At 36.1% G+C, this 27,399-nt stretch overlaps 1 protein-coding gene across 5 annotated transcripts in view; it reads right to left on the bottom strand.

Moving 5' to 3' along the window:
• Positions 1-27,399, bottom strand: part of MYCBP2 (MYC binding protein 2, E3 ubiquitin protein ligase) — a 269,075-nt gene that overhangs the window by 70,712 nt on the left and 170,964 nt on the right. For all 5 annotated transcript variants that reach the window (XM_018056490.1, XM_018056491.1, XM_013968297.2 and 2 more), the window contains 9 exons: positions 26,935-26,984; positions 24,260-24,432; positions 21,459-21,603; positions 17,416-17,631; positions 13,755-13,810; positions 12,163-12,278; positions 9,829-9,926; positions 9,049-9,165; positions 8,187-8,327 (listed from right to left, as the gene is read on the bottom strand). In XM_018056490.1, the coding sequence (XP_017911979.1) occupies positions 8,187-8,327; positions 9,049-9,165; positions 9,829-9,926; positions 12,163-12,278; positions 13,755-13,810; positions 17,416-17,631; positions 21,459-21,603; positions 24,260-24,432; positions 26,935-26,984 (1,112 nt within the window). The remainder of the gene's footprint in view (positions 1-8,186; positions 8,328-9,048; positions 9,166-9,828; positions 9,927-12,162; positions 12,279-13,754; positions 13,811-17,415; positions 17,632-21,458; positions 21,604-24,259; positions 24,433-26,934; positions 26,985-27,399) is intronic.

Raw genomic sequence — 27,399 nt, 5'->3', positions numbered from 1 at the left:
TTTTGCTCTCTTCTATAAGTGGGAAAAAAAAAATCACTTGGAAATGTTACTGAAAGCTGTTAGCAAATTTGGTAAGAAAAACATAGAGAAAAAAACAATCAATTTTTATCAAAAGGTAGACCTAGTTTTCTCCCTCTCAAAAGTTTAGGAAATGCACAGAGCATTTAGAATCTCTACATATAGTCTAAAAATATTCTGTTAAGGAACAACCAATTCACAGCAACATGGTCCCAGAAAAAACAACATTTTTACAAAATGTTTTCATGACAATTAAAATGATATACATCTACCTAGATATATCATTCTATTAAATATATTTACTTGATCTGAACTGAAAATCTTTTCAAAAACTAGCAATTACACAATTTTACTGCTTATATAAATACAAAAAAAGAGGACATTAAAAATGTTAATGAAAGTTATGAACAACAAAATTCCCAACCAACTGCAAGCCATTTTATATAATGAGAATCTATTTCATATTCTCCAGTTCTGCATCTTCCTCACGTATATATGTATATGGACAGATACAGATATATATCCATATACATACACCTCTGTTAACACAGAAATATAAGACATATAAAAGCCAGGGAAAAAGCGTTTCTATTAATGTGTCTACAGATAAATGCAAAACAAAAACCAAAGGTCCCTCCACATTTAAAAATAGATAGCAGACAGGGTACTTTCTCTTTAGGTAAAGAGGATACATATTGCAAAGCATTCTGAAATGCCATTTTGGCGGTGAAAAGGTGTCCTTATTGGTTCATCCATGTATATTAAGAATTTGTGGAGTATTTGCTCAAAGGTTTTTCTCCTTTTCAGAGACAGTGGTACGGACTTTCGAACTAAAACAATATCAGTGTTTTTTAGCACATTCTATTTTTTAGCATAATTTTTTTCTAATATTAAAAGCAGTGTGAAAAACATTGTAAGAAGTAATGCAGACTGAGTTAGGAATAAAGAAGCAATGTGGTGACTGACAATTTCAAAAATTTTATATTTATTTCAGTGTTTAAACTCACTGAGTCTGACAGCATGAGTTAGTATGTCCTCATGCTAACTTGAAATAGCTTGAGATACCTTAAAGTGATGTAACTGCTAACCATGGTAACAAACTGCCAATACAATCTGTACATGTTAATTATATGTGGATTCAAATTTGACACTTCTTTTGCTTTGTTCTACATTTGTAGAAAATTCTTAGTGTACACTGGTTTATTGTAAGGCTATTTTTAAAACGTGGTGTCCTAACAATACTGCATTTATCAAGTATCAAAAAAGCACCAAACAGAAAACTGAAGTTTAAAAATAAAATAAACTTCATAGTTTCTCTTGAAAATACAGGAAAACTTAAAGATATGGACATGCATGAAAATATTAATTTCCTCAAAGGTCTCAATTTCTCACCGTTAAAACACATAAATTAGTTTTCATATTGCATAATTTTATAGACTGAGTACCATTACATATGTATGTATATACATATATATATACAAAAATACACACATATCTACAATAATCTAAGTCATCTTATCCTCAAAGACTATTCTGAAGGCAAAAAAGTTCTGTCAAATAAAATTAGAAAACTAAAGTATGCTAAAAATCTAACTAAATTGATGAGCACCAAATTGCAGCTCTAAGACAGTACGCTTCAAGGCACAGAAGAGACAAAATAAAAGAATAATTTTTATGGTGAAATACATGACCAAACATGCCCAATGCTTGAGCACACAGTTAGGAATTACTATTTTTAAAGTGAAAAAGATAAGTATCTCAGGAGAATTAAATACAACATATATACCATGACAGTGTTATTTTAAAGGCCTCAATTCCATTCTGTTTAGGAAACATAAATGTCAAGCTTAAGAATGAAATGAAGCTTTTGACACCCATTTAAGGACAACATATTTATTAATGGTTTATTAAGTAAATATTTAGCATTTACTAAGACTGAAAAACAGGTCTATGCATACACATACACACAAATTTGCTAAGAAAACAATACTAAGAAATTTGGGGTATATTAAAGCTGTGACTACCGTGCATCATTAGGTATCCCAAAAGAATTAAACTGGACATAAAATGCATGAAATATATGCTAATTTTACTAAGTACTCTGAGTAATGTTATATGAGAGAATAGCGAATGATATTTTTCCTTCTCTCCTCCAAATCTTCTGAGTCCCCAAATATAGAAAAATCAACCTACTTTCTGTATGTGAATATCAATCAGCCTAAGTAGGTAGAAAGTAGTTTGTACAATTGCATGGAGATTCAAGTTGCTTCTATAAGAATTTGAATAATATTAGCATTGTAAATATATCTTTGAATATTTCTAATGAAGTATTGCCTGGAAAATCCCATGGACGGAGGAACCTGGAAGGCTGTAGTCCATGGGGTTGGGGTCGCTGAGGGTCGGACATGACTGAGTGACTTCACTTTCATGCATTGGAGAAGGAAATGGCAACCCACTCCAGTGTTCTTGCCTGGAGAATCCCAGGGATGGGGGAGCCTGGTGGGCTGCTGTCTATGGGGTCGCACAGAGTTGGACACGACTGAAGTGACTTAGCAGCAGCAATGAGGTATCATCTACTTTCCTTGATATCAACTTTATCATTCAACCTCACAATGTTAAAAGACCTCATTTTTGACAAAGTAGATAATGAAGTGTGCCTATAAATTTCAAATCACTAGCATCTATTTTTATAATAGAAGTAAACTTGCTTTCCAAAAAATTTAGGCTCTATCACAGGCACTCAAATGTTTCCCACGTCACGTGCATAAATTATTTTTTCTCTCTTTTTAAACTTATTGTTTTCCCTGGTGTATGAAACATTCTATTAGCTTAATGTGTAGTTTCCAAATCTTAAGAATTTTAATTTAAAACCAGCTTTCCCCAGGTATCCTTGAACATACATCACAGTATTCATTCTCATTTAACCATTAGGGTTATGAGCATTTGTATTTATTTAATTGTGGAATTCTAGCCAAAATAATATGATTTTTTTAGCTATATTTACTTTATCCTCTTATAACTGTATCTGCCCTTACGTCTTCACTAGATGAAGATAGACTAAACACACAAGCACAGGCTCTGGAATTATATGGACTGGAGTTTTAGAACTAGCTCCACTGCTTACTACTTATGATCTCGGAAGAACAGTTCTCTTCTCTCACTGGAAAAATGAGAATGATACAAACTTAACATCAAATGGATATACTGAAAAGTAAATGAGAGAATAAAGGTAAGGAGCATAAGACAGAAATTATTTTAAGCAGTATCATCAAACCAAATGCTAAGAAATAAAATTTAGCATTCAACAAATGTTGAAAGTCTGCCACAAACTAAATGAAATATTTAACACTTTGGAAGAAACACACAGGAGTAAGAGGGGATCTTAAGTGAGTCCTAACCCTTAAGGAGCTTAGGAACAGAAATAAGAGGTATATAAATACAAATGGGCTAAAGAGAAGGAAAACAAACTAAGCATTATGAGTAGCTGGAGAAGATGTAAGCCTTTTCTGCTTTTACAAAGTGCTACCTGAGCAGGAAGGGAGAAAGTTAATTTCCCCAGTATGTAGAATTTTTCTGTCCTCAATTCATGCTTCACCCTTATTAACTATTTATTAGTTACCAAACGCAGCATGCCTTCATAACTTTGGATATTTGATTCTCTAATGTGAAATTCCTTCACTCTCTTCTGGCAATGTTTTTTTGAAACCTCCTCAAATGTCACCTCCTAAGTGAAGCCACTCTAACTCATCATAATGCAACTTAACTTGGTGAACACAGTACATCTATCACATTACACAGAGAGCACTCTAAGAATAAGAACTGCACTCTCAATTATTTTGTATCCCCTCCCCTCTACCTCTCCACCCAACACCTTCTTCCCAGCTTAGTGTCTGGTACATAGCAGGGACTCATATGTTGAATGAACAATTAGTGAAGCGATAACTAACTACATGGACGAACAATGTCAACAGAAATTTTTGAGCTTGGCCAATTAGGAAAGTATTAGAAAAGTTAGGGGGTTGGGGAAAGGAAGCAAAAGCATTTTAGACAAATGAAATAACATAAACAGAAACTAAAATGTAATGTTAAACAGTGTATTCTAAAAGGGGCAATAAGTCTAACAGACCAGGAGTACCTCACAAGGAAGTATCTGTGTTCTTCATAGTTATCCTGATTCTTTCCACTGATTTAAAAATGGTTTTAGAAAGAACACTCATAATATGAATGTCTAATGCAATTTAATCTCTAAACAAGAGCATTACTAAAGTCATATTTGAACCAAATTAGGATGTCATTATTTTTTAGTAAAGTAATGACATTTAAGGGCTTCCCTGGTAGCTCAGACAGTAAAGAATCTGTCTGCAATGAAGGAGAACAGAGTTTGATCCCTGGGTTGGGAAGATCCCCTGGAGAAGGGAAAGGCACTCCACTCCAGTATTCTTGCCTGGAGAACCCCATGGTCAGAGGAGCCTGGCAGACTACAGTCCATGGGGTCACAAAGAGTCAGACAGGACTGAGCGAGTAAGGCTTTTACTTTCAATGACATCTAAATAGAACTACTGCCGATCAGGCCAAAACGTGACTAAAGAACATATCTACAACGAAAACCAGGGTTCTGCAGTATGAGTACAGAAACAGGACAGGGTAACAAAAATCACTTTAAAGTTTATTCTAAATATAGCTACTTATGGCAATCTTTTTAAAAGACAGATCATCAAATATTCAGTGTTCAGTTTCCAATCCCTACTCCTATTCTCCCCTTCAGTTTGCTTAAGTCAGGCTCCAAATATGGTACATCCATTCATGTGAACACAAAATTGTTTTAACTAGAGAAGTTGAAAATGTTGATGTAAAGATTGCTCAAGGCAACTTTTTGGTACTTTTGCATCTTTTTAAGTGAGCGGCATCAGTCCTTGATAATCTCTAATTTTATCTCAAATCTGCCAGCTTTCTGTTTAATACTGAATAGTTTTTACAATGGTTAGCCATAACTGACAGCTGATTCATTCACCAACGAAGTATAAAAAGGCAGAGTGGGTAGCAAGTTATTTCTCCAGCAGAAGAAGAAGAGACGCAGAGGAAGCAGCAGCAAAGTGCATTTCTTTCGCTGTATTAGTTCCCCCAGGGGATGAGATGGAATCATCCGCTCTGTCCTGCAGAGTAAGGTACTCACGAAAAGCTTACTGACTGTCGAAGAGGCCTGTCCTGGTCCTGAAAATCAAAACCCTGGGAAATCAGTCTGCTCCTGCCTATGCCAGACTCTGACTCCAGTTTTCATCTAACACCCACACTGAAGCAACTTTTTACCAGTTCTGTCTGAAGCCCCATGCTGGTTGTCACACATACCCTCTGTCCTCCTTGGTCACAAACATACAATGCAAATCCTTACTTAGGTCATCTACCTGTCCTCTTATTTTCATACCAAAACTGTGCTAGGCTTCTTCCTGATCCAACAGCTAATTATTCCCATTTGTCCCATAACTTTATACTGTACCTAATGGGACCCTTTCTCTGATGGTAAATGAACTCACTTTCAAACCTCACAGGTCATAGTGTTGCCAGCACCTGTATATGTGGACGTGGCCACATTAACAATCCATTTCATTCAATAAAATGCTCTAAGTATGAAATCAATTTCAAATATGCTACATTATCACACAAGTTGCCTGTCTCCTTCCAGCTCCTTTAGTACAGTGCATTCACTATACTGTTGCATTTTATTAAGACCTCCGAGTCCCTTGGACCCTCCACTAATCCTTTCACATTTCTAACTTAAGCTGCAAACCACAGCTGGTGCTCTCAATCGCTCTTTCATCAGCATCTGAAATTCCCTTTTGTCCCTATTTTCCTGTCACAGCAGCCCAGGAAGTTCCGGCCAGCACTGTCTGCTTTCCTGGCTTTCTTAATTCTGGAGACCCAGGGCCATGGGGGAAGAAGGGTGTCTCCAGAATGCATCTATCCAGCGGTCTCACTGGGTCCTTCGTGGCGCAACAGTCCCTAAACAAGTAGTTTTCTTTGTCAGATTCTGCTATTTCTCTCAAATATTACTACAAATTCTTATGGCTTTTCTAAACTCTCTAACATAACTCAGTTGTTTTAGTCTCAGCTAATGGCTTTTCTCTTTTCTCTATGGAAATGATGGTTTCTTTCACCTCTTCCCTCTCTTCCTCATTCCTAAAAACTTACCTACTGCCACACATACCATCTCCTTATTCACAGAAACAATTTACCAGTGTGCCTTCAATTCCATTTTCTCCTCCTTTACAGCCTTCAGATTCCTTTTCTGTATCTTTGATGCCCACCTTTTTTACTGGCATCTTTTAATTTATAATGATCTCAAGTCACTATCATCCTTAAAATTAAGGAACCAGAAAAATCTCAGCTTTCTCAGTAATACCAGATACTCTGAGTTACTTACATCAAAAGAGAATTCATGTCATGTTTCAACATAAAGACAAACTAGAAAATACCAAAAGCTACTTCCTTTTGCTTTCTGTCTCCAATTAAGTCAGTGATAACCTCTTCATTCACTCACACAGCGGTGAAAAGCCATTGAGTACTTGTATGGCTCACTCCATTTACCTCCTCTCCCTCTGACCTTAAGATTGTCTGCTAAAAACCATCTCTTGGCTAAAGTTTAAAAGCATCAGGTAACAGAACATGAGGATTCCAAAATGAAGCCATGAGATTCAGAATACTTCCTGCTCATCCTTGCTACCTTTGTTTATTCTCTTGTTTTGTCTGTATGAATATCCTCCTCCTCCAAAAGTGCCTCCTCAAATGAGCCTCAAAGGAATTAGGAAAAAAAATTTTTGAAGCAGAGATAATTTCGAAGTCATAAAGATAATATAATCTAACATAATGCCTTATTAGGGCCTTAAAATACACAAAACCCTATATTGGTCAAAATTTAAAATATAAACTGCTAACAAAATAAACACAATGGCTACTGTAATTACTGCTTTAAAATATCATCTTCATTATCCTGAAGAATATCTGGTTACTATAATGAGAGATGGATTAAAACCATTTAAGGGCAAGTTTCTAGCCCTAGATTAAAAAAAAAAAAGCAGTAGACCAAAACTCTCTTGACTTTCTTTATCTATTAGTTAAAAATATATAGACAGCTTCTTTCCCCACTGTACTATATAAAACAAATACAAAAGAACAGAAAAAAGAATGTGATTAATAAATCCAAACAGAAGTTCTATTATGTTCTTCTCAAAAGCATCATTTTGTATAGCCACCCTTTTGGAGAACATTACTCTGGACTATCAAGGAGAAAAACAAACAACACAGTGACTGATTTGATAGAGTGAGCTTTATGCACCGATTCTTTTTAAAGAAATTCAACTGTTTAAAATACTAAGGTTATTTTTAAAATAAAAATTTATATTAGCAGTGTCATGTCATTAATGTCATTCATTCTTCTACATAAAGTCAAACTAGAAAATACTAAGAGCTACTTCCTTTTGCTTTCTATCTCCAGTAAAGTCAAATATTTGGTTGAGATGAAAAGGAAAAAATTATAAAGAGAGCCATGGGTTCCTATCAGATTTAGTGACACAGTAAACTTATGAACACTGGCTCTATGTACTCCACTGCATCTGTCAAAGAGGCTAATAGAATTCTCGCAGACTCTGAGACTGAGCTTCAACTAGAGCGCTACAGCACTGCAAGTCTAAAAATCCACCTTGTTTTAACGAGGTAGTATCATACACCAAGAAAGAAAAGATTCAAACTTAGACAACACACAAAATTACAAAACGCCACCAAAAAAAAAAAAAAAACATTATATGTGTTTCTGAAATGAATAGTAATACTGAATTCTTAAATTTTAGTGTGGAGTTCATTCCAAACAGTAGTGTGAATGAGAAAGGAAAAAAAATGTTAACTACTCTCATTAGCCACTCTCATTCCCTGTCTCCCTGGAAAGAAATCAGCAGGCCTAGTTTAATTTACTGCTTCCTCCTGTGATGGACTATATAAGTGTTAAAGGCCTTAGCCTTGCCAAATTTCACCTTTATTAAACAGAAGCTCTCAGAATTCAAGCACTTGAAGTTATTTAGTTGTGGTTTACCTCAGAACTGAGAAGCCTTAATTAAAGAAAGCCCTGTAATGAGGACAGGGTACACCTATAATCCTCTTTAAAACCACCTTTTACTTACGTCAACAGGGACCAGAAGACTTTTCCCAAGATGCTGATTAAAAGAGAGGCACCAGGCTTCGGTATAACCGTTCATGTTAGGAACATACTTCTTTATCGTCTCATCATTGAGCCTCAGCCACACACCATCATCATTGTGGATCTATGGGATACAAGCACCAGAAACAAGCCATGCCCGCCCGTCACTCCGAGGAAGGCAGCAAAGTTCTGAAAGGCTCAAAGCAGGCAAATAATGGTGGACATGGACATTAAGAATCTAGTTTTTGCATAAGTTAAGTATGAGAGAACCTTTAAGGAAAGAAACCAGGAAGCCAAGCAATATGATAATTCACATGGTGAGATCATAAAACATATTGTCACTTAGAAGTAAAAGCACAAAGAAGTCACAGTTTGAGATAAACACTTCAATAATAAAACCAGAGGTTTCCCAAAAGGACACAAGCCTTTCTTCCCCTCAATTTAGATTTTAATAATCAGAAGTTACTGATTATTCTAATAAGTTACATTATTAGAAAAATGTCCTGTCCAAAGTTAAGTGATACAATAAACACATACAAAAACAAACAACATTTTAAAAATTTAAGAAAAACTACTCATTTTCACTGAATTCTCATACTGGTTCTGACTAGCATGTTAATTTTTATGTTAAAAATATAATTTTAGTTATTCATTGATAGAGAAAAATAAATGCAATGTTTGAAACTCAATGAACAAAATTTTGAAATTCTGTGAAACAATTTTCCAAACACTACCCAAACTGCTTAAAACATATTCTAACAAAAAATTTAGTAACCTTATATCATGCAAACAGTACAAAAATTTTTCATCCAAAATTTATTATGAAGTGTTTCTTTACAAATTACCTCATCAATGAAAGTGATGGTTCCATTGACCTTCACTATGCCTATCTGCTCACTCTGAAGGGAAGGGTGGCTACGGATTCGGAGCCCTGCACTGTCCTTGGCCACAAATTTTCGAACCTGAGAAAGGCAAAGACAGACAGATGAAACAGGGAGATCATGGTAGAGAGACCTTAGAAGTGGTAAGATATAAATAGACTTGAAAGTATAATTCTGAGAAAGCTTCCAAAATTATTTGTAGCTGGTCTTCCTGTGCAAATGACAATGGCTTATTTGTAACAATAAGAGAACATTTTTAAGTATAAAACTGTAAATCATGGAAAAAAATAGAAAATTATTTATATATTGATAAGTTCTTTTCTAAACTTTGAAGACATATGATTAGGAAGGTATGATATAAATTCTATTACCCATGTTTCTTTTTTTTAATAAGTAAGTAGTTTACTAAAATTCCTATAGCACTTACTCTTTAAATGTTAGGAAATGAATTTAACAGCACAGGATACTTTAATCTTGACAACTGTACACACTTTAATGTCAACAGATGTTTTGTTAATTGTAAACTTTCAATAACAGGAAGTATACAGAGTCTATAAATTACTATAGCATTATACCAAGTTTTATCCTTGAATTACCATGAACTAGTCTTCAAGTTTATTTAGGAATACTTAGAATTCAAATACTGAAATAAGTATTAGATGTTGGATGACCACCTTGAAGCATCAATGAAGAAAATTAATAAATTTCAGACTGATTCATGTTCTAATTTCATTCTCCCCTAACCTTATTTGGTTGAGGCTCAGTCTTTGGTTTGACCAGCTGAGTTCCTGGTGGTATCATTCCTTTTGGTGGGTCTTTTACTTTGACTTCTAGGCCAGCATCTGTAAGAAAAGGAAGGGAACTGTAACATTTGAGAATATAAGGGAGGGAAGACCCTTAAACCTAACTTCATATACGTTCACAGGCTGTTTTAGACAATTAAAAGAAATATCTGAATTCTGTCCTTCAAGGTAATTAATATTTAACAGCTAAAAAATAGACAAGTACTTGGAAAAATGACTGTGAGATTCCAAAGGGGAGTCTCAGGGATTCAGGAAAAGAGGAGGGGCTACAGACTATATTAAATAATACTGAAAATTTTTAAATAACAAAAAAAGAAACCCTTGTGTGATTGAACATTATCTCATAATATCTGATCAGAGCACTACTTGTCATCTATAACAATCTTCTCATGAGTAACAGGCAGCACAGCTTGGTGTTTACAAGCTGGGACTCTCATGTTGGACTTGATTGTTCCTAATTCTGTCATTAACTGTTTGACTCTTTAAGAACAGCGCCTAGTTCACTGAGCTGTTGTGAGAATAAAATGCTTTTAAAAATACATATAGAATATATAAGATTGTATAAAAATTTCTGATATATATTAAACACTCAACAAATGTTAGCTATCATCATCATCATTATTCTAATGAAACTTGTCCTTGCCTACAGTCAAGCAAGGTCCTAGCCTACTATCAGTTTAGTCACCTCTGGGCAAAGTTGATTTAAGAAGTTAGGGAAGAAAATGAACGGTTCTAAGCGACTATGAATCTTTTTCTTCAATGTCATTCCAGAAAATATGTTATGAATATAAGTGGATTTTTCTTATTTATGTTAGTTTTCTTTACCCACTATTAGCAAAGATAAAACCTTTCTTGACTGTCTCCAGTTTTGAACTTCTGTAATTTGTATCCCTTGCATGACACTACTTGTATTTTATTTTACTTCCTGTGATTTTGTTTGCCCTCTTTATCTTGCAACCCATCAGTAAGCTGTTCACTTGACAGGAACTGCCTTATCTAGAACAATGTTTCACTTAGAACCAACAGAAGTTTGCTGAACTAAAGGCTTTAAGGATACTCTGAAATAAAAGAGTACAGCAAAAGGCTTCCGCTAAAGGTTTCTCGGATGGTACAGATCAATCTGATATATCTAATCCTATAGTTGTTCTTTAGCTGCTAAGTTGGGTCTGACTCTTTTGCGACCCCATGGACTGTAGAATGCCAGGTGTCTCTGTCCATGGGATTTCTCAGGCAAGATACTGAAGTGGGTTGCCACTTCCTTCTCCAGGGGATCTTCCCGACCCAGGGATCAAACCCATGTCTCCTGCAGTGGCAGGTGGATTCTTTACCACTTTGTCACCTGGGAAGCCCCAATCCTACAGTTACACTACATTTAATGCATATTCTATATATCTTACAGTTACATCAAGGTAAAGCACCTCTTTATCTTCATGTAAAAACAAACTAAAGTTTCCCAAAGGGTATTTTGGTGGAACGTTGGAACAGTGTTACTTTTATCTCTACCCCCTCCTTCTCTCTTCTCTACATGAAAGGGTTTCATGATAAGTATTAAACGAATTGAGAGGATTTTTAATTACAGAATGTCTTAAAAGTCCAAATATGATCATATGAATTGCATGAATATCTGAGACGAGACTACAATATATGGTTTGTTCTAAATCTACCTGATCAGAGGAACCCATTTGCTTGAGGAGCATTAAAAAAGATAAGTGTTCTAAAGAATCCATATTGATAAACTTTTTAGAGCTTTCTTGTCCAACTGCTGTCCAAGTATTTGGATAATTTAAAAATAAAGAGTAGAGAAAGATTAATCCCCAAAGGAAAGGTAACATATTTTTCAAAGTTAGTGGAAGGTAAAGAAACTCATTCTTTCAACAAGTATTTACTGAGCACTCATTGTGTGCCAGGCACTGAACCACACTGGGACATCCAAAGATGAAAGAGGCCTGCTCACAGCCAGGAGAGGAAGACGTACCATGACGGGGAGACGAGGCATGCATGGGGTTACAGGGCAGCACGGAGGAGATGGAACCTGACTAGGCACATTAGGGAATGCAGGAAAGGAGTCATGAGGGCTACAATGACTCATAAATTATTACAAAATGTTAGGACCTTATAAATGCACAAGTACTCATTATAAAGGAAGACATGATGCTCCCTACAAGTTAGAAAGTCTGTCCATGTCTGTGATACATGGACAAGGGCAAGCTAGAACAGAAAGAGGATTTTGATTCTAGTTCTTTACACTAAGTAACTCACAACTTTAGAAAAATACCTATTTCAATGCCATCGATGGTAACATGAATAGTGTAGAGCCCAATAGCCCCTGGAGTCCAGTTGGCACAGTAAGTGCCATCATTATTGACACGAATCAGCATATTCTCACTGGGTCTGAAAGGAAATAAGATCGATACTGCAATATTTACTTCGGTTAAACAGCTGACATCATCATGAACATGTATCAGCAAACATTAAATTTCTGATTATATGATCACAATGAACAGCAACCTTACTGCCCTGTCACAGTATGTTTTCCTACTCTCCATGATTAAATTTACTCTTTCTTCCTCACTGCAAACCTCCAGGACCCCTCTTGCTAACTCTCAGCTGATGCGACCTCATCAGTTTCTTCCACTGAAAAACATAAGCAATCAGATACAACCTTAAGGTTGCAGTTAGATTCAATCTACTTTCCTCTACCTCCTGTTACAATGGAAGGAATGGCCTGGGTCCTGTCCAGTGCCAGCCCCTCCATTTGTGCTACGGATCTCATTCATTCAACACTTCAGTGATATAATTCTCTTGCTCTCTTTTGTTCATCATTAACTTCTCCCACTTTACTGGGTCATTTCTATAAAAACTTCAACATGTCCCATCTTAAACACCTCCCCCTTGATACCATACCTTTCCCTATAATACAGTCTCATAGCTCTTTCCCCATTTACAGTAAAACTTACCTGAACAATTGTCAACGACCACTCTCCATGTCCTCATTTCCCATTCTCTTCCAACGCTTATCCTAACTATGCTTTTGCTCCCAATACTTTCTTGCAACTGATTATGTCACAGTCACCAATGTCCACCATGTCCCCAAATTCAGGGGCTGTTTCTCTATCTTCAGCAATCTCTCAGTGGCATTTGATAACTTACAACTCCTACTTTTTTTGAAAAACCTTTTTGCTTCTTCTGATTTTTCTTGCATCTCACTGGCCACTCTTTCTAAGTGTATTGTTGGCTTTCTCTTTCCTGACTACCTTGGATTGCCCCAGGATTTAGGTCTAGGTCTCCTATTTTCTTTCAGTGTCATCTCTGCAGTTGATCATTCACCATTCATCAACTTTAAATACCATACCTATAAAGATGATCAAAAATTTATTTCTCTTCTTCTGAATTTCAAACTGGTATTTCCTGTTGCCCTGGGAATATCCCCTAATGAGCAAATAAAGCAGTCGGCCAAAAAACATGCTTCAATTTGGAGTTAACAGAATTACTCAGAGCTCAAAAACAGAGTTCTCATAACTAAGTTTCATAACAAGTGCAACATGTATTAAAATCACTCTGCCACTCCATTAGGTGATGGAGAGAAGGAAATAAAAACAGAAAAAACAAGCCAATTTATATACTTTTAGATACTAGTTATTTCTATATTACCTCAGTATTATATAACATATTGGCAGTATTTACAGTTCAATATAAATACATGCTTCCTGCAAATCTACACATTATAAAACCTGTAGTAAATCTCTACTGGGAATTTTAAAATGCTACAAAATATTTCCTTAATAGACAAGAAAGTTGGAACGCATGGTGATTTTAGTCGTAAGCGGCTGACATGTCTTGGCTAAGCTTCGAGGAGATGATCCTCACCTCTTAGGAGTTGGTGATGCAAAACGCAGTTCTTCAAATGAGTAATTTTCATAAACCTTTAAGAAAGAGAGCATCAAGAATCACAAAATCATTAGATACATTCTTAACTAATGCAGTGACAGAACACTCAATAAATGGTACTGAGACAATTGGTTATCCATACAGGAGAAAAAGAAAAAGACTCAATTACCTACATCACACCATCTACAAGAACAAATTCTAGGTGTGTTAAAAGACCTACATGTGACAAACAAAACATCAACAAATTCAGAAGAAAAAAAGGATAATATGTCTTGAGCACATTAAAATTTTAAATTTCTCCAAAACAAGGACACCATAAAGAAATGGCAAAGATCAGCCTTCACCTGAAAGAGATTTGTGATTCATTTAACCAAAATTGGATACAAAGCCATAATACATAGAGAACAAATTAATACAAAAGAGAGAAACAACACAAGAGAAAGGTAAGTAAGTCAAGTCACTGAAGAGGAAATCTGAAAGGCCAATAAACACTTAAAAAGTTACTCAACTGAACCAGGAATCAAGGAAATGAAAATGAAAACAAGATAATCATATCACAGTCATCAAATTGTGTTGGTGAGAACCAAATGTTGGTGAGAACATGAAGCATCTTACATTTTGACACACAGCTTATGGGCCTATAAATTTCTGCAATATTTAATAGAGGTGAAGACAAGTATGTTCTACAATCCAGCAATTCTACTTCTAGATATGTATCTTAGAGAAACTCTTGTTCATGTACAAAAGGGAATATACAGAGTTATCTGCAAATGTTTGATATAAGAAAATCCCCTTTCCTGAAACAAGAATTAATATCTCAAAGAGACAGTTCGGGAATGGTATTCTGTAACTTCCCTATCCTGGGCCTCTCAGAACATTCCTAAAGTACTGAATTCAGTCCTGGTAACTAGATTTTCAAAAGAAATTATACAAACAAGTAGGCTACCAGGAAATTAAAAGAATGCCTAGAGGGGTAAGGAGACAAGAAGTTAAATTCTTTAAAGAAAAGTTGAATGAGAATGTTTAGCTTCAAATTCTTTAATAGTCAAAACTATTAGATTTTCAGTCCCTTTATTTCTTCAACCTCAATCATCTCAACTTCCACTTTTAGTCAGTTGCACTGACAGTCACAGACCTGTGACACTACTTGCTCAGTTTTCTGCCTCTGCAACTCCTAACCACTTCTACTCTTAAGGCTTCTGGTCGTTCTCACCTCCCCAGAGTTCTCTCTCTGAATCTACTTTTATTTTCCTTCCAAATGAGCTGGATTCCACTGACCTTTCTTTAACCACCAGATGCTCAACTTCCTTCTCAGTCACTGTTTGCTTGTTGAATTATCTGGGACAACATCCATGCCGACTCAATCTAAACGATTATGATCATTTTTTTTTTCATGTTCATAAGACTCATACTGCATTGCTAATACAGGATCTTCAGTTTCAACTGATTCTCCAAGGAGGGCTGATAAATCTTTTCTGATCACTTTCTCCTCATTCTGTACAATGACTATTTCATTTTTTTTCCCTTTGTTTCAAAATCTTGATCCTAAGATTCATCACTCCCATCTCCAATCTAAGACATATAATTGCTATCATAAATAGTTCCATGGCCACACAACCTATAAACTTATTAGCAATTGATTATTTTATTTTCCCTCTCCTGGTACAATGTAAGAGGTAATAGTTCTTATTTACAGCCAATCCCTCCACCTAAGCTACAGAACTATTTTTATCTCTCAGAGTATCTTCATTGTCCCTTCTCAAACGTCTCCTCATCAGTACTAAAAGATGTCTTTCTATATTCAATCTCAAGACTCTAAAGCCTTATCTCAATTCTATTTCCTCTGTCTCTTTTTATAACCAAACATCTTGAAAGACTACTGTACACTCATTTTGTCTTTAGCTATTCTCACCTCTTTTTAAAATTTTTATTTATTTTTAATTGAAGGATAATTGCTTTACAGAATTCTGTTGTTTTCTGGTAAATCCCAACATGAATCAGCAATAGGTATACATATGTCCCCTCCCTCTTGAACATCCCTCCGATCTCCCTTCCCATCTCACTCCCCTAGATTGATACTATTTTCACCTTCTCTTCACTGTAATTTAATTAACCAACTATGTCTCTAAAGCTGCTCCTGTCAAGATCGCTGCTAGATCCGTTTCAGAACTTCATTTCTGCAGCAAAACATCATTAATCCTCCTTAATATGCTTTCTGTGACTTACAAGCCATGGCATAAGGCAGCTGGGGAAGTAGTTAGGAGATAAAATCTGGAACCGACTACCTGGCATTTAGGCGCCCTTTGACAACTTACTCAACCTCTCTATGCTTCGGTTTCCACATATGTAAAATGGGAATAAAAACCAGTGATGTATAGGGTTGTTATGGGAATTAAATGAGTCACCATATGCACCGCAGTGGTAAAAGGGCCAAAGGTAAAAATCGATGTCCTAGTTTAAACTAGCCCTCTGGCTGGTATTCTTGCCAACATTTTTGTTTCCCTTCTCCATTTTTTTTTAACCTAGTAAATCAACATTTCTCAAAGCGTAGCGTTTGAATATGAATCATTCTGCATATTTGTTTTATATATATACATTTTGGAACTTCTTTTTAGACCTACTGAATCTACATCTTCCGATGATAGGAAAATCTCCTTTTTAAGTAAGTGCTCCTGGTGATTCTGATGTGGACAGAAGTTTGAGCATCATCATTACTGATGTTCCTCAGGACCCTGTCTTGGAACTTCTCTCTTTTCACCATTTTAGATAGACATCTCCTACTTTCATAATTTATGAGTAATCCAAGTACTGATGATTCTCCAATTCTTTTTATGAGGTAAGACTGTCATCACGTCAGGTTTGTAGTTTCAGCTTCTTTTCATCTTCTTCAGATGGATATTTCAGAGGTATCTAAAACCACATCCAACGCTGAATCTATTACCCTCCTCAACCAAAAACTGCCCCTTCTCCAATATTATCACTCTTACTACTCAAGCTCAAATTGTGAACTTCGGGTTTTATTTCCTTCCTCTTTCTCTTTTCAGCATCCCCATTAGCCACCAAGTCTTACTTATCCTAAAAATCTCCTGAATCTATACTGACTGACAACTCACTAGTCCAAGGGATGAGCATATCTCACCAGATTAAGTCAGCAGTCTCCTAAACAGACTTAAACCAAACCAAGCCTCTTGATTACCCACCCAATCACATTCTCCATATTCCACCATAATCTTTATAAAACCAAAAATTATGTCATTCCTCCAAATGAGAGCCTCCAATGGCTCACCCTGCTCTCTGAAAATAGCATAATTCCTAACTCTGATTTCAAATAATGACCATCTTGATAATTTAGATTAACACTGGCCTCTAAAGATTAACTAAAAAAACTAGACAAAAATTTAAAAAAATCTGTCTAAAAGCCTCAAGCCCAAAGAGGGAAGAAACCCAAAGAGATAAGCCTAACATTTGGAAGAACCCAAAGCTGAAGAGGGCCTCGATAATAAGCTCAGAGTCCTGAAGGGCTATGTTCCAGGAATAATGGTAATTTGAAAATACACAAGCATTTTCACAGGAACTGAAATGTTTGCTACATAAATGAATGGTAAAAAATAAAACTTTCCTGGGAGGTAAAATGAATTACCTTCATCATTGTTATGGCAATATATCGAGCCTCCTTCACTATCATGGGTTCATACGAAACATCCAGCTTTGGGGATGCTAGTCCGCCAAAGGTCATGTCAGTATTAGAAGATGCAGGCGGTACTGCAGGACTACCAGGAATCCTCTGAGGTTTCTTTACTTGCTCTTGTTGTAAAGACGTTTTTTTCTGAGAAACAGGAACGGCTTTCACTTCCACCTAAATGAGGTATTATAAAAACCAAATGCCATTACTATATAACTGTCCGTGACACATCAAAAGAAGCAATTAACAACTTTAAACTGGCAATTCTGTAAGTTTTATGTTACTACTTGTCCTTCTCGGGCTTTCCTTTTAAAGACTATTTAACAGTGCCAAATAATTATGAAGAATGCATCTCAACAGGGATCCTGAACACAGTGCAAAAGAGAGGCTTTGTTTGGGGGAATAAATAATCACAAATATCAAAACAAAATAAAAACATGTGCCACCATCAGTAACATCTAGGAAAGGCTAGTAAAATGTATCCACGTTCTTGCTGGAATTACTTTCCAGTAATCTTCACATATTTTAAAGCACTAAACTCAACTTTAGCTATACTGTTCTGCAAAGAAAAAGTACTCCCCTGACAGATATCTTACAAATTAACAGATAATAGAGCAAATTTTATACCTAAAACTAAAGATGTTTATTTACTTTGCAGAAAGAGTACTATTAGGTGGTTCTGTCACCAACATGAACTATGAGGGCCAAGCAATCTATTAAACTTTCCAACTCAGTTTCTTCAATGATAAAATGGGGTATCTTTTATCTGCTTTACTATAGAGATGCAAAGAACAAACTTCCTAAGGCATGTTAAAACACTGAAAGCACAAACTGCCTCATAAACAATACTCAGAAGTACCTTCCAACAATTATAACAAAATATTACATTGTTATTTGCTATGCACTGGCAAAAAACACTTGGAACCTAGGCAACCACAAAGTTACCAACGATTTAAAGACCATTTTAGCTCTTCGATTTAAAGACCATTTTAGCTCTTCATCATTTTGAGGGTCACCCAAAGTTTCTTCTGTTCTTTTCAGATACTACTGTGGCTGGCAAGAACAGGTAATTCAACAAGAGGATCTTCACAGAAATAGAAAGAAACGCATAAATGAAACTGACAATATTACTTAAGGAATTGAGAGACATCCCAGGACCGTGGATTGTTCTTATCAGTGTCATTCTGTGGAGTTAGTAGTTTTGAGACTCTCACTGTCTACACAAAGTGCAGGTAGCAGACATGTTTCACTAAATAACCACAATCCTTCGTTGGAGTTACAAGAAATCAGTATTTGGATTGACATCATGCTCTGGAAATATTAAAAACCCATCTGACTTTTTTAAAACACAGAAGTTTAAAAATAAATAGTAAAATTGTTCCGCTCATATACACTGCCACCATTAAAAGCTTTAAACTTAAATGTAACAAAGGAAAAAAAAAGTAAATGCTTCCAAATTTTAAGAATTTGATTTTAAATTATAGCTACTATTTTCATATATATTGATTTAATATTTCTTTAAACAACTGTATTTTCCCTCAGTAAATTAACAGTAGAAGTACATCTGCCTATATACCACCAACCTTGAAATAAATCACTAATAATTTCATACTTTATGAGTACTGAGATAAAAAATGATAACCATTCTGCTTTCTTTTATAAACTGTGCTTCTTCATAAAATTTGTTATTCTTTTATTTCCTATGCAATTTTCTCTTTTTACTAAGCACAATTTCTTTGGAGTAATCATTTTTATAAGTTAAAAAAATATCAGTAACACTTGCTGTTTTAAAAAAGCATTTTGGATCTCAAAAATATTATCTGTAAACCAACTTTGATGTTCCAAATAATTGATTATTACTCTATTAGGATACTTCAGGAGTTTCTGATAAGTCTAAAATGTCCTGAAAACTTCATGAACTAACAGGCTGAAAATGAAACATGCTGAATTAATTTTGTTTTCAACTAATATGATAATGTGGTATCAATAAATCTAACATCAATAGGTATGCAAATCACTTTTCCTAAATAGTATTTATTGGAGTTTCCTAGAATATGTTTTCTATATTACAGATATATCTGATATGAATCTGAGTATATTAAGAGGCTTCAGGATTTTTGTCCTCAAGAAGCAGATTATACAGGCAAAAAAAAGAAGAGAAGTAATGAAAGAGAGAGATGGAATTCCTGGTGGTTCGGTGGTTAAGAATCAGTGCTTTCACTGCCATGGGCCTGGGTTCAATCCCTGAACCTGGGACCTAATATCCCATAAACCACACAGCACAGACAAACACAAACACAAATAAACAAAAAAGAGAGGAAAAGGGGGAGAGAGAGAGAGATCACGTGGCTAAAAAAGAACCCAAAGAGGAGAACAAAAAAGATAAAGCATAAAGTCTGACTCTGAAATGTGAGATGTAAACAGCTCAGATACTAAAATGCAGCAAGAGACAGTAAAAGGTGCAAAGGAGGAAACATAAGAAAATGCAACTAAAGATCTACCATAAGCACAATAGTAAGGATGAACATTAAAGAGAAATGAAATGTTATGCTGACTTGGAAAATGGCAACTAGAATACAGTCACATGAATAAGGGACTTACTGTGGGCTTAAAGACGGGATTTAACAATTCACAAATACACTTTGAAATGAGAAATTCACCAATGAATACACAAAACCCTTCAACATATTAAAGCATACTGTATTGGGATAAAAATTCTGTCCTCGGGTAAAGTCATTTTTTGTTATCACTATCAGAATTACGTTATTCTCTACTCCATTTTTTTCTTACAATTTGTGGCGCTTTTTACATTCTAAAGAGTAATTCTTAGCATGAAAACACTTTGATGGGGTATGATCTTCTTTAAAAAGGTAAGCAGAAGAAAAAATGTAAGAGTGAAGCATTACTGTATGGATATGTATTCTGTATACTGTATGTAATTAAAAGAGTACATACTCTTCCATCCTATATATGTTTGTTTGGGTCATGATGAAACTCTTGCAGGGGGTCATGGCCAAAACACTGAAAGCCACTAGTAAAGCCTGAATTTTCTTTCGTATCAGGGCCAAATGTTTTTCATTACAGTTTTACTTACTGGTCTTAAGACATATAAACTATTGTCCTCTTTTTTTTAATTGTGAATCAAGTAAGTGGTATTGTGCTTCTCCATGGTACAAATGAAATAATGTACCAACTAGTTGAAAAAGTGCTAGTATATTGAGGTAAAATCAGCTTCTCTGTGAGCAAAAAAGATTTCAGGCTTAATCAACTCCAAATAACCTAATCACTTTGTAAACACAACTTTGAAGGGCCGCTGTAACTGGGGATTGCCTATACAAACTTTTGTTCGATATTCACTGTTTCCAGCAATCTAATAAAAGTTTTAAATAAGATATTTAATTAATATATAACATAGAGGACTTAATTCTATGCCTTTATTATAATATGCTCTGAAGTGTCATTATTAACTAAAGTCTCAGGGAAGAAGTATTCAGAGAACTATATTCTTCAGTATAGCACAGAACAAGTTCCATTCCTCATTCTTTTACAATCCAAATTTAGGTATTTCTGATTTATTTCATAAGTATCAATATTATATTTTAAAGGTTGCTTCAGTAGTACCAAATGTAAAACATATTTAAGTCTTTTAAAAACATACATAAAATTTTTAAATGTATTCTTTCATTTATTTATTCAATGACTAATATATGATGGTCTTCCCTCTGTGTGCTTAGCACTCTTTTTATGGACACTTTCTTATCGTCCCTTTGAATCACCATAGCATCCAGCATATGTGAAGCAAAACCCAAAAAGTATATAACTTGCATAATCGAGTACTGATTAATGTGAACAAATCATTTAAAAATGTTTCAGCTTCCTTCACTGCATATAAGTAAGGAGCGCACTGCAAATAAGACTCTAAGCTCTTGTCATTTCTAAAATTTTATGAGTTACAATAGTCAGTGCCTAGATGTCTATTAATTTAATCCCAATACAATTACCTTCATGTTGGGAACGTGTACCACATCCCCATACTGGTCTTTCGTTTGCACTGTGATGGTGGTAGGCCAACCACACCGAATATCATCCTTATTCAGAATCAAAGATGTTTTCTGAGGATCAGCATAGGAATCTGGCTGAAGCCACCTAACAGGAATGAAAACACAAGTAAACAAAAAACCAAACATTCATCAATATCTTCAGTGATTAAAATGAAACTAGGCCAAATGAATAAAACTATACTAAACAAAGGAGAAGGCGATGGTACCCTACTCCAGCACTCTTGCCTGGAAAATCCCATGGACGGAGGAGCCTGGAAGGCTGCAGTCTATGGGGTCGCTGAGGGTCAGACACAACTGAGTGACTTCACTTTCACTTTTCACTTTCATGCATTGGAGAAGGAAATGGCAACCCACTCCAGTGTTCTTGCCTGGAGAATCCCAGGGACAGAGGAGCCTGGTAGGCTGCCGTCTATGGGGTCGCACAGAGTCGGACACGACTGAAGTGACTTAGCAGCAGCAGCAGCAGCATACTAAACAAAGTGCTAAAAGGATTATCATTTCCAACTCAGTAATAAGGACCATGGGCTTCCCAGATGGTGCCAGTGGTAAAGAACCTACTGGCCAGTGCAGGAGACCTAAGAGATAGTGTTCGATCCCTGGGTCAGGAAGATCCCTTAGAGGAGGGTATGGCAACCCACTCTAGTATTCTTGCCTGGGGAATCCCCATGGACAGAGAAGCCTGGTGGGCTACGGTCCATACGGTTGCAAAGAGTCGGACACGACTGAAATGACTTAGTATGCAGGCACAATAAGGATCACAAGTATTAATAACTTCCTCGGAAATTATTAATGACAAATTCATTAAACAAATATTGAGAGAGTCAATTTCCTAGGCAGGTTGGTAAGTCTAGGGGTCCCCAAGGAGAGAGGAATCTGGAATCCTCAAGGAGGAAGAAAGGACAAACTTTTTTTTTCCTTCTCTACATTCCTTAGGATTATATAACAATAATGTATCCTGCCTGAGGACAGTCTCTGGATTAAACCTTCTGGCTAATTCTGTTATCTTAAAATGTAAATTATGGGAGTAGGTCTGGTGAGGTCTTTACAATCTCCAGACATTCTTTGGATTCTTTGGAGAGCATATAACTTCATTGCTAACACTAACAAGGGGGTACTCTTTCTGCCCCCTTCTGATGTCTATGTCAGAAGCTTTCTCTATCTCCTTTATACTTTAATAAAACTTTATTACACAAAATCTCTGAGCGATCAAGCCTTGTCTCTGGCTCCGGACTGAATTCTTCTCCTCCGGGGGCCAAGAATCCTGGAGTCATGATTCAACAATCTTTCAATACGCTAAAGCATATGAGATTTTTGATGATTACAAATAAAACAGAAACAACTGTAAAATCAGAAAGTGTGAAATTTTAACTATGGCTGATTTAAAATAACCAAGAAAATGAATTTAGGTTGTATATTCTTAGAAGTCCCAAATAACACTACTTAAGGAAAGTGAAAGTGAAGTCGCTCAGACATGTCTGACTCTTTGAGATCCCATGGACTGTAGTCTACCAGGCTTCTCTGTCCATGGAATTTCCCAAGCAAGAGTACTGGAATGGGTTGCCATTTCCTTCTCCAGCTGATCTTCCTGACCCAGGGATTGAACCCAGGTCTCCTGCATTGCAGGTAGATGCTTTAGCCTTTGAGCCCCACCAGGGAATCCCTACTTAGGGAAGGTCTGCCTAATTGCCAACCTGAAGACCTGGGAAAGAGCAGCATTTCTGTCAAAGCAGAAACAGAAGTGACATTTTGCTTGCTGGGGTGCAGAAGGTTAGAAATACACCACCTTCTCTTTACACAGCTTAGTAACGATTTTCCTTCACTACCATTCCTTCCATGCGAATTCGCTTTTTTGTGATATCCATGCGTGAATTCTTTGCATGATCTGCATTCAAGTGGTCCTGTGAGATGACTGAGGAGTAAATTGTGATGTATACTACATGAAAAGGTCCATGAAGAAGGCAGTGAGGCTGACTTAAAAGATGTTTTCTATTTTTCTCCAATCACCACTTTAGTTTTTAAAAACTAAAGAGTAATCTCTGTATTTTTAAAATTAAAGCCAGAAAGAGGGTCATATTTCTGTATTTACTAGCAGTGTGTGCTGTGTACTTAGTCACTCAGTCGCGTCCGGCTCTTTGCGACCCCATGGACTAGCCTGCCAGGCTCCTCTGGTCCATGTGATTCTCCAGGCAAGAATACTGGAGTGGGTTGCCAAGCCCTCCTCTGGGGATCTTCCCAACCCAGGGATCAAACCCAGGTCTCCCACATTGCAGGTGGATTCTTTACTCTCTGAGGCATATTTCCTAGTGAAATTACTAAAGTCAGCATATTAGCGCACCCTCAAAAAAAGCAAATAGCAACAAAATAAACGAGAACTCTATAATCTTAAATTACCTGATTTAAATTCTTAATTTATATCTGCATTAACTGTAGATTTGGAAAAAATCCTCATATTAAGACAAATATAGTGACAAATTTAGTAGTATAGATATTAAATATTACCATCAAATTCCAGACTTCTCTATTTTACCATGTAGTCTATATATTTTTAACAATTATTATATATTTTTAAAATATACTGAAATATTAACTACTACTTTATATTTCAGAGAGTCCAAAACACATAAACTACATTATTTTAGGTAGCACTGTAACATCCTAATGACTCCTCTCCTTTCTCTTCAGAAATGAAAACTAAGGTAAGCCCTGGAGGAAAATCACTGTAGGACTTAGGAGTGCATTACCTCGCAAGCCTTCCACCACTTGATCCTGGAACACAAGCGATAAAATCGTCCAGAAAGGACTGTTCATTGCTCTGGATTTGAAGTGGTAAGTTTCCTTCTAGTGCCTCCAATATAGTTGGTGAATGAGAAAGAGCTAAACCCTTTCCAAGAATACCAGAATGGGTTTTGCACACCTGTTGGGTAAAAGAGAACATTTATATTTTATAATATAAAACTTAAATCACAGATTGTTTTGAATTTACACCCAATTTTAGATAGGCCTTTTTTGGGAAATCGTTTTCTCCTCATGTCCCAGTGCTCCTTTACTCTGTACAGTAGAAAACTTCCAGCAGGGAAACACTCGGAGTAATACTTCCAGTTTCATTCCGCTCACAAAAGGAAGCGATTTATCTGAGTGTTGCAGGTTAGAGCTAACGCTGCATCTCCCCCTACCCACGCTCTCCACGTTTCCCTGCACGTGTCACATCTCCGTGTGTCGGGACCAGGGCTCCCCTCTGAAGACAGCTGCAGAGGTTGCCCGTTTTCTGTGTCTCCATTACTGGTGGTTCTCTTGGGTAGGCTGTGTCTGTGCTCTTGGGCAGGTGGGTACCAAGGTCTTGACTCAGGCAAAAAGTTGATGGAAGCCTGACTGTGGCTGCACATACACTGCATTAGCCTGTGTAAGCCTTATTAAAGTTAAGGAAAAAGGGCAGATGAAACAGAAATTTTAGCTCTCAACTAGATGAGAAGCACGCCTAACATTTTAGAAAGACTTGCTATAAGTGCTAAAACTCTAGAAAAATCTTAATGACTGTATAATAAATTTCAAAACAAAATATTTTTCATGGAAAACTATTATATTTCCAGTTCTTTCAATTTCTACAACAGTAACTTCTGCTTTTATGAACCATGCAATTTCAAAATCATAATCTTTAATAACAAATGGACAAGTTAAAATTCAGACTTTGGACAAGTTATTGCTATGTCCTCTTGAGCTAACAAGTTACAGACCATTCCTGAATCACTGAAAGGTATAAACTGGTGATCAAATGATCTCTTGTAGTTATTATACAATTTAAATAACGCATTTAAATGGGGCTTCCTAGGTGACGCAGTGGTAAAGAATCTGCCTGCCAATGCAGGAGATGCGAAGAGGTGTAGGTTTGATCCCTGCGTCAGGAAGATTCCTGGAGGAAGAAATGGCAATCTGCTCCAGTATTCTTGCCTGGAAAATTCCATGAATAGAGGAGCCTGGTGGGCTGCAGTCCATGAGGTTGCAAAGAATTGGCATGACTATGCAACTAAGTATATACACACAACACATTTAAATGCTCACCATCTGCCTAACAAGCAATGGGTGTTTAATGTATGTTAGACCATCACAACGACTACCTTACATGCCAAAAAGGTGTGTAATTTGGGACATCACTTTTTTCTTTACAGAAGCACAATAAAGATCTCCTCATATCTGGCCTAAATAACATTCTATAAGCCATAATACCTGGGATGATGAGCTACTTGATGGATTTCCTTAGCTAGAATGCTATATGACACACAGCATGTTCATTAAACATTATTTTAATTAACTTTTATTTTTGTATCTTAAGATACAGAGATTTAACTTTTCTAAAAGGAAAAGCAAAAGCTGGTGGGATTTTAAAAAACATAAGTTTCTTAACATTATCGAGGACACCATGGCTCCCTACAATTAGAGCACAGTGATCAAGGTCATAGACTTTGTCACCAAATTGCCAAAGGTCAAACTCTAGACCAGCTGCTCACCAGCTGTGTGATTCTGAGCCAGTTATTTAAGTTGTTTTTATCTCAGTTTCCTTATCTATAGTTAGGAGTTCCTACTTCATAGGGCTGTTGTAAGGACTAAATGATTTTAAAATATAAAACTGTTTGGAATAGTAACTGATAAAGTTAAAAGTCATAAATGTTTGTTTTTATTATTACTGCTGCAATCATTTCAGAAAATAAATAACATGTAAACCACTGTAAGTATTAGAAGACCTGGATACCAGCCTCGATCCCCCAGTTGGCTGAATTCTTAGATAAATCAAAACTTCTCTGAACTGATATAATTGTCAGATACAAGAGAAAATAGTGATTTCAAAGTGCAACTGCAGAAATAGACAGATAATGTCAAAGATATGGCAAACTACTGGAGAAGGAAATGGCAACCCACTCTAGTATTCCTGCTTGGAAAATTCCACAGACAGAGGAGCCTGGTGGGCTACAGTCCATGGGGTCACAGAGTCAGCCACGACTGAGCACATCAGTACAGTATATGGTAAACTATAAAGTTGCTCTATAGATATTATTTCGATTACTATTACTAACATCTTTTTTCTAACTGGTAAATAAAACTTCTTTCAAGATCTAATTTAAATGTCCACCACTGGACAAAACCCTCCTCTGGGCCCTTGGCACTTGGTAGCTCTTCTTCCTCCAGCGGGGCTTACATCTCACTCCAGAGTCAACACCCACCGTGCAGTTCAGTAAGGGCTCACACAGGGGTTGATTCCATCAAGGGGAGCAATTATGAGTTATTTATCTTTATAACTGCCAATTGTAGGATGAAATACTCAACGAATGAGTGCTATGCTCAAGAAAAACAAGGTTGATTTGAGTGAAAATTTGGCTTAAAATTAATGCACAAAGTTTATCCTTATAATTATTGAGGACAATACCTGTAAAGCAGCCTCTTCAAGAATTTCAAGATCCTCCTCTAATTCATTACCTGGTATGTAAATGAAAAGGTTTACCAAAATATATCAATGTTTCATTTAACTTTCGAGTCTTCTGCATTCATACATGTTCTCCAAAAATTTGATATTCCAAATTGAAGAGAACTATTATCATTTTGGAAAAATCTCAGTGGTTTAAATTTTAAAACGCTTATTTTCAGTGTGAATATAAGCTGTAAATCTCAAGACAATACTAAAAAAGGCACCCAGCAAGTGTATCAAATGATAGATATTACATTTACATACACCTTTAAAAGGAAACTGATTATTCAGAACCTCTTTTTCAGTTATATTACAGAAGAACCTCACATTTAGTAAACAACAGTTACTGACAGGAAAGCCCAAGACAGTGACTGTATTCTCTAACCATCTTCTGCTTTACTGCTTGATGTAGAACATTTATTGAAT

Source organism: Capra hircus, chromosome 12, assembly GCF_001704415.2.
Source record: "Capra hircus breed San Clemente chromosome 12, ASM170441v1, whole genome shotgun sequence".
NCBI classification, from domain to species: Eukaryota; Metazoa; Chordata; class Mammalia; order Artiodactyla; family Bovidae; genus Capra; species Capra hircus.
The sequence above is the reverse complement of the archived record's forward strand: the minus strand, read 5'-3'. Positions and strand labels throughout refer to the sequence as shown.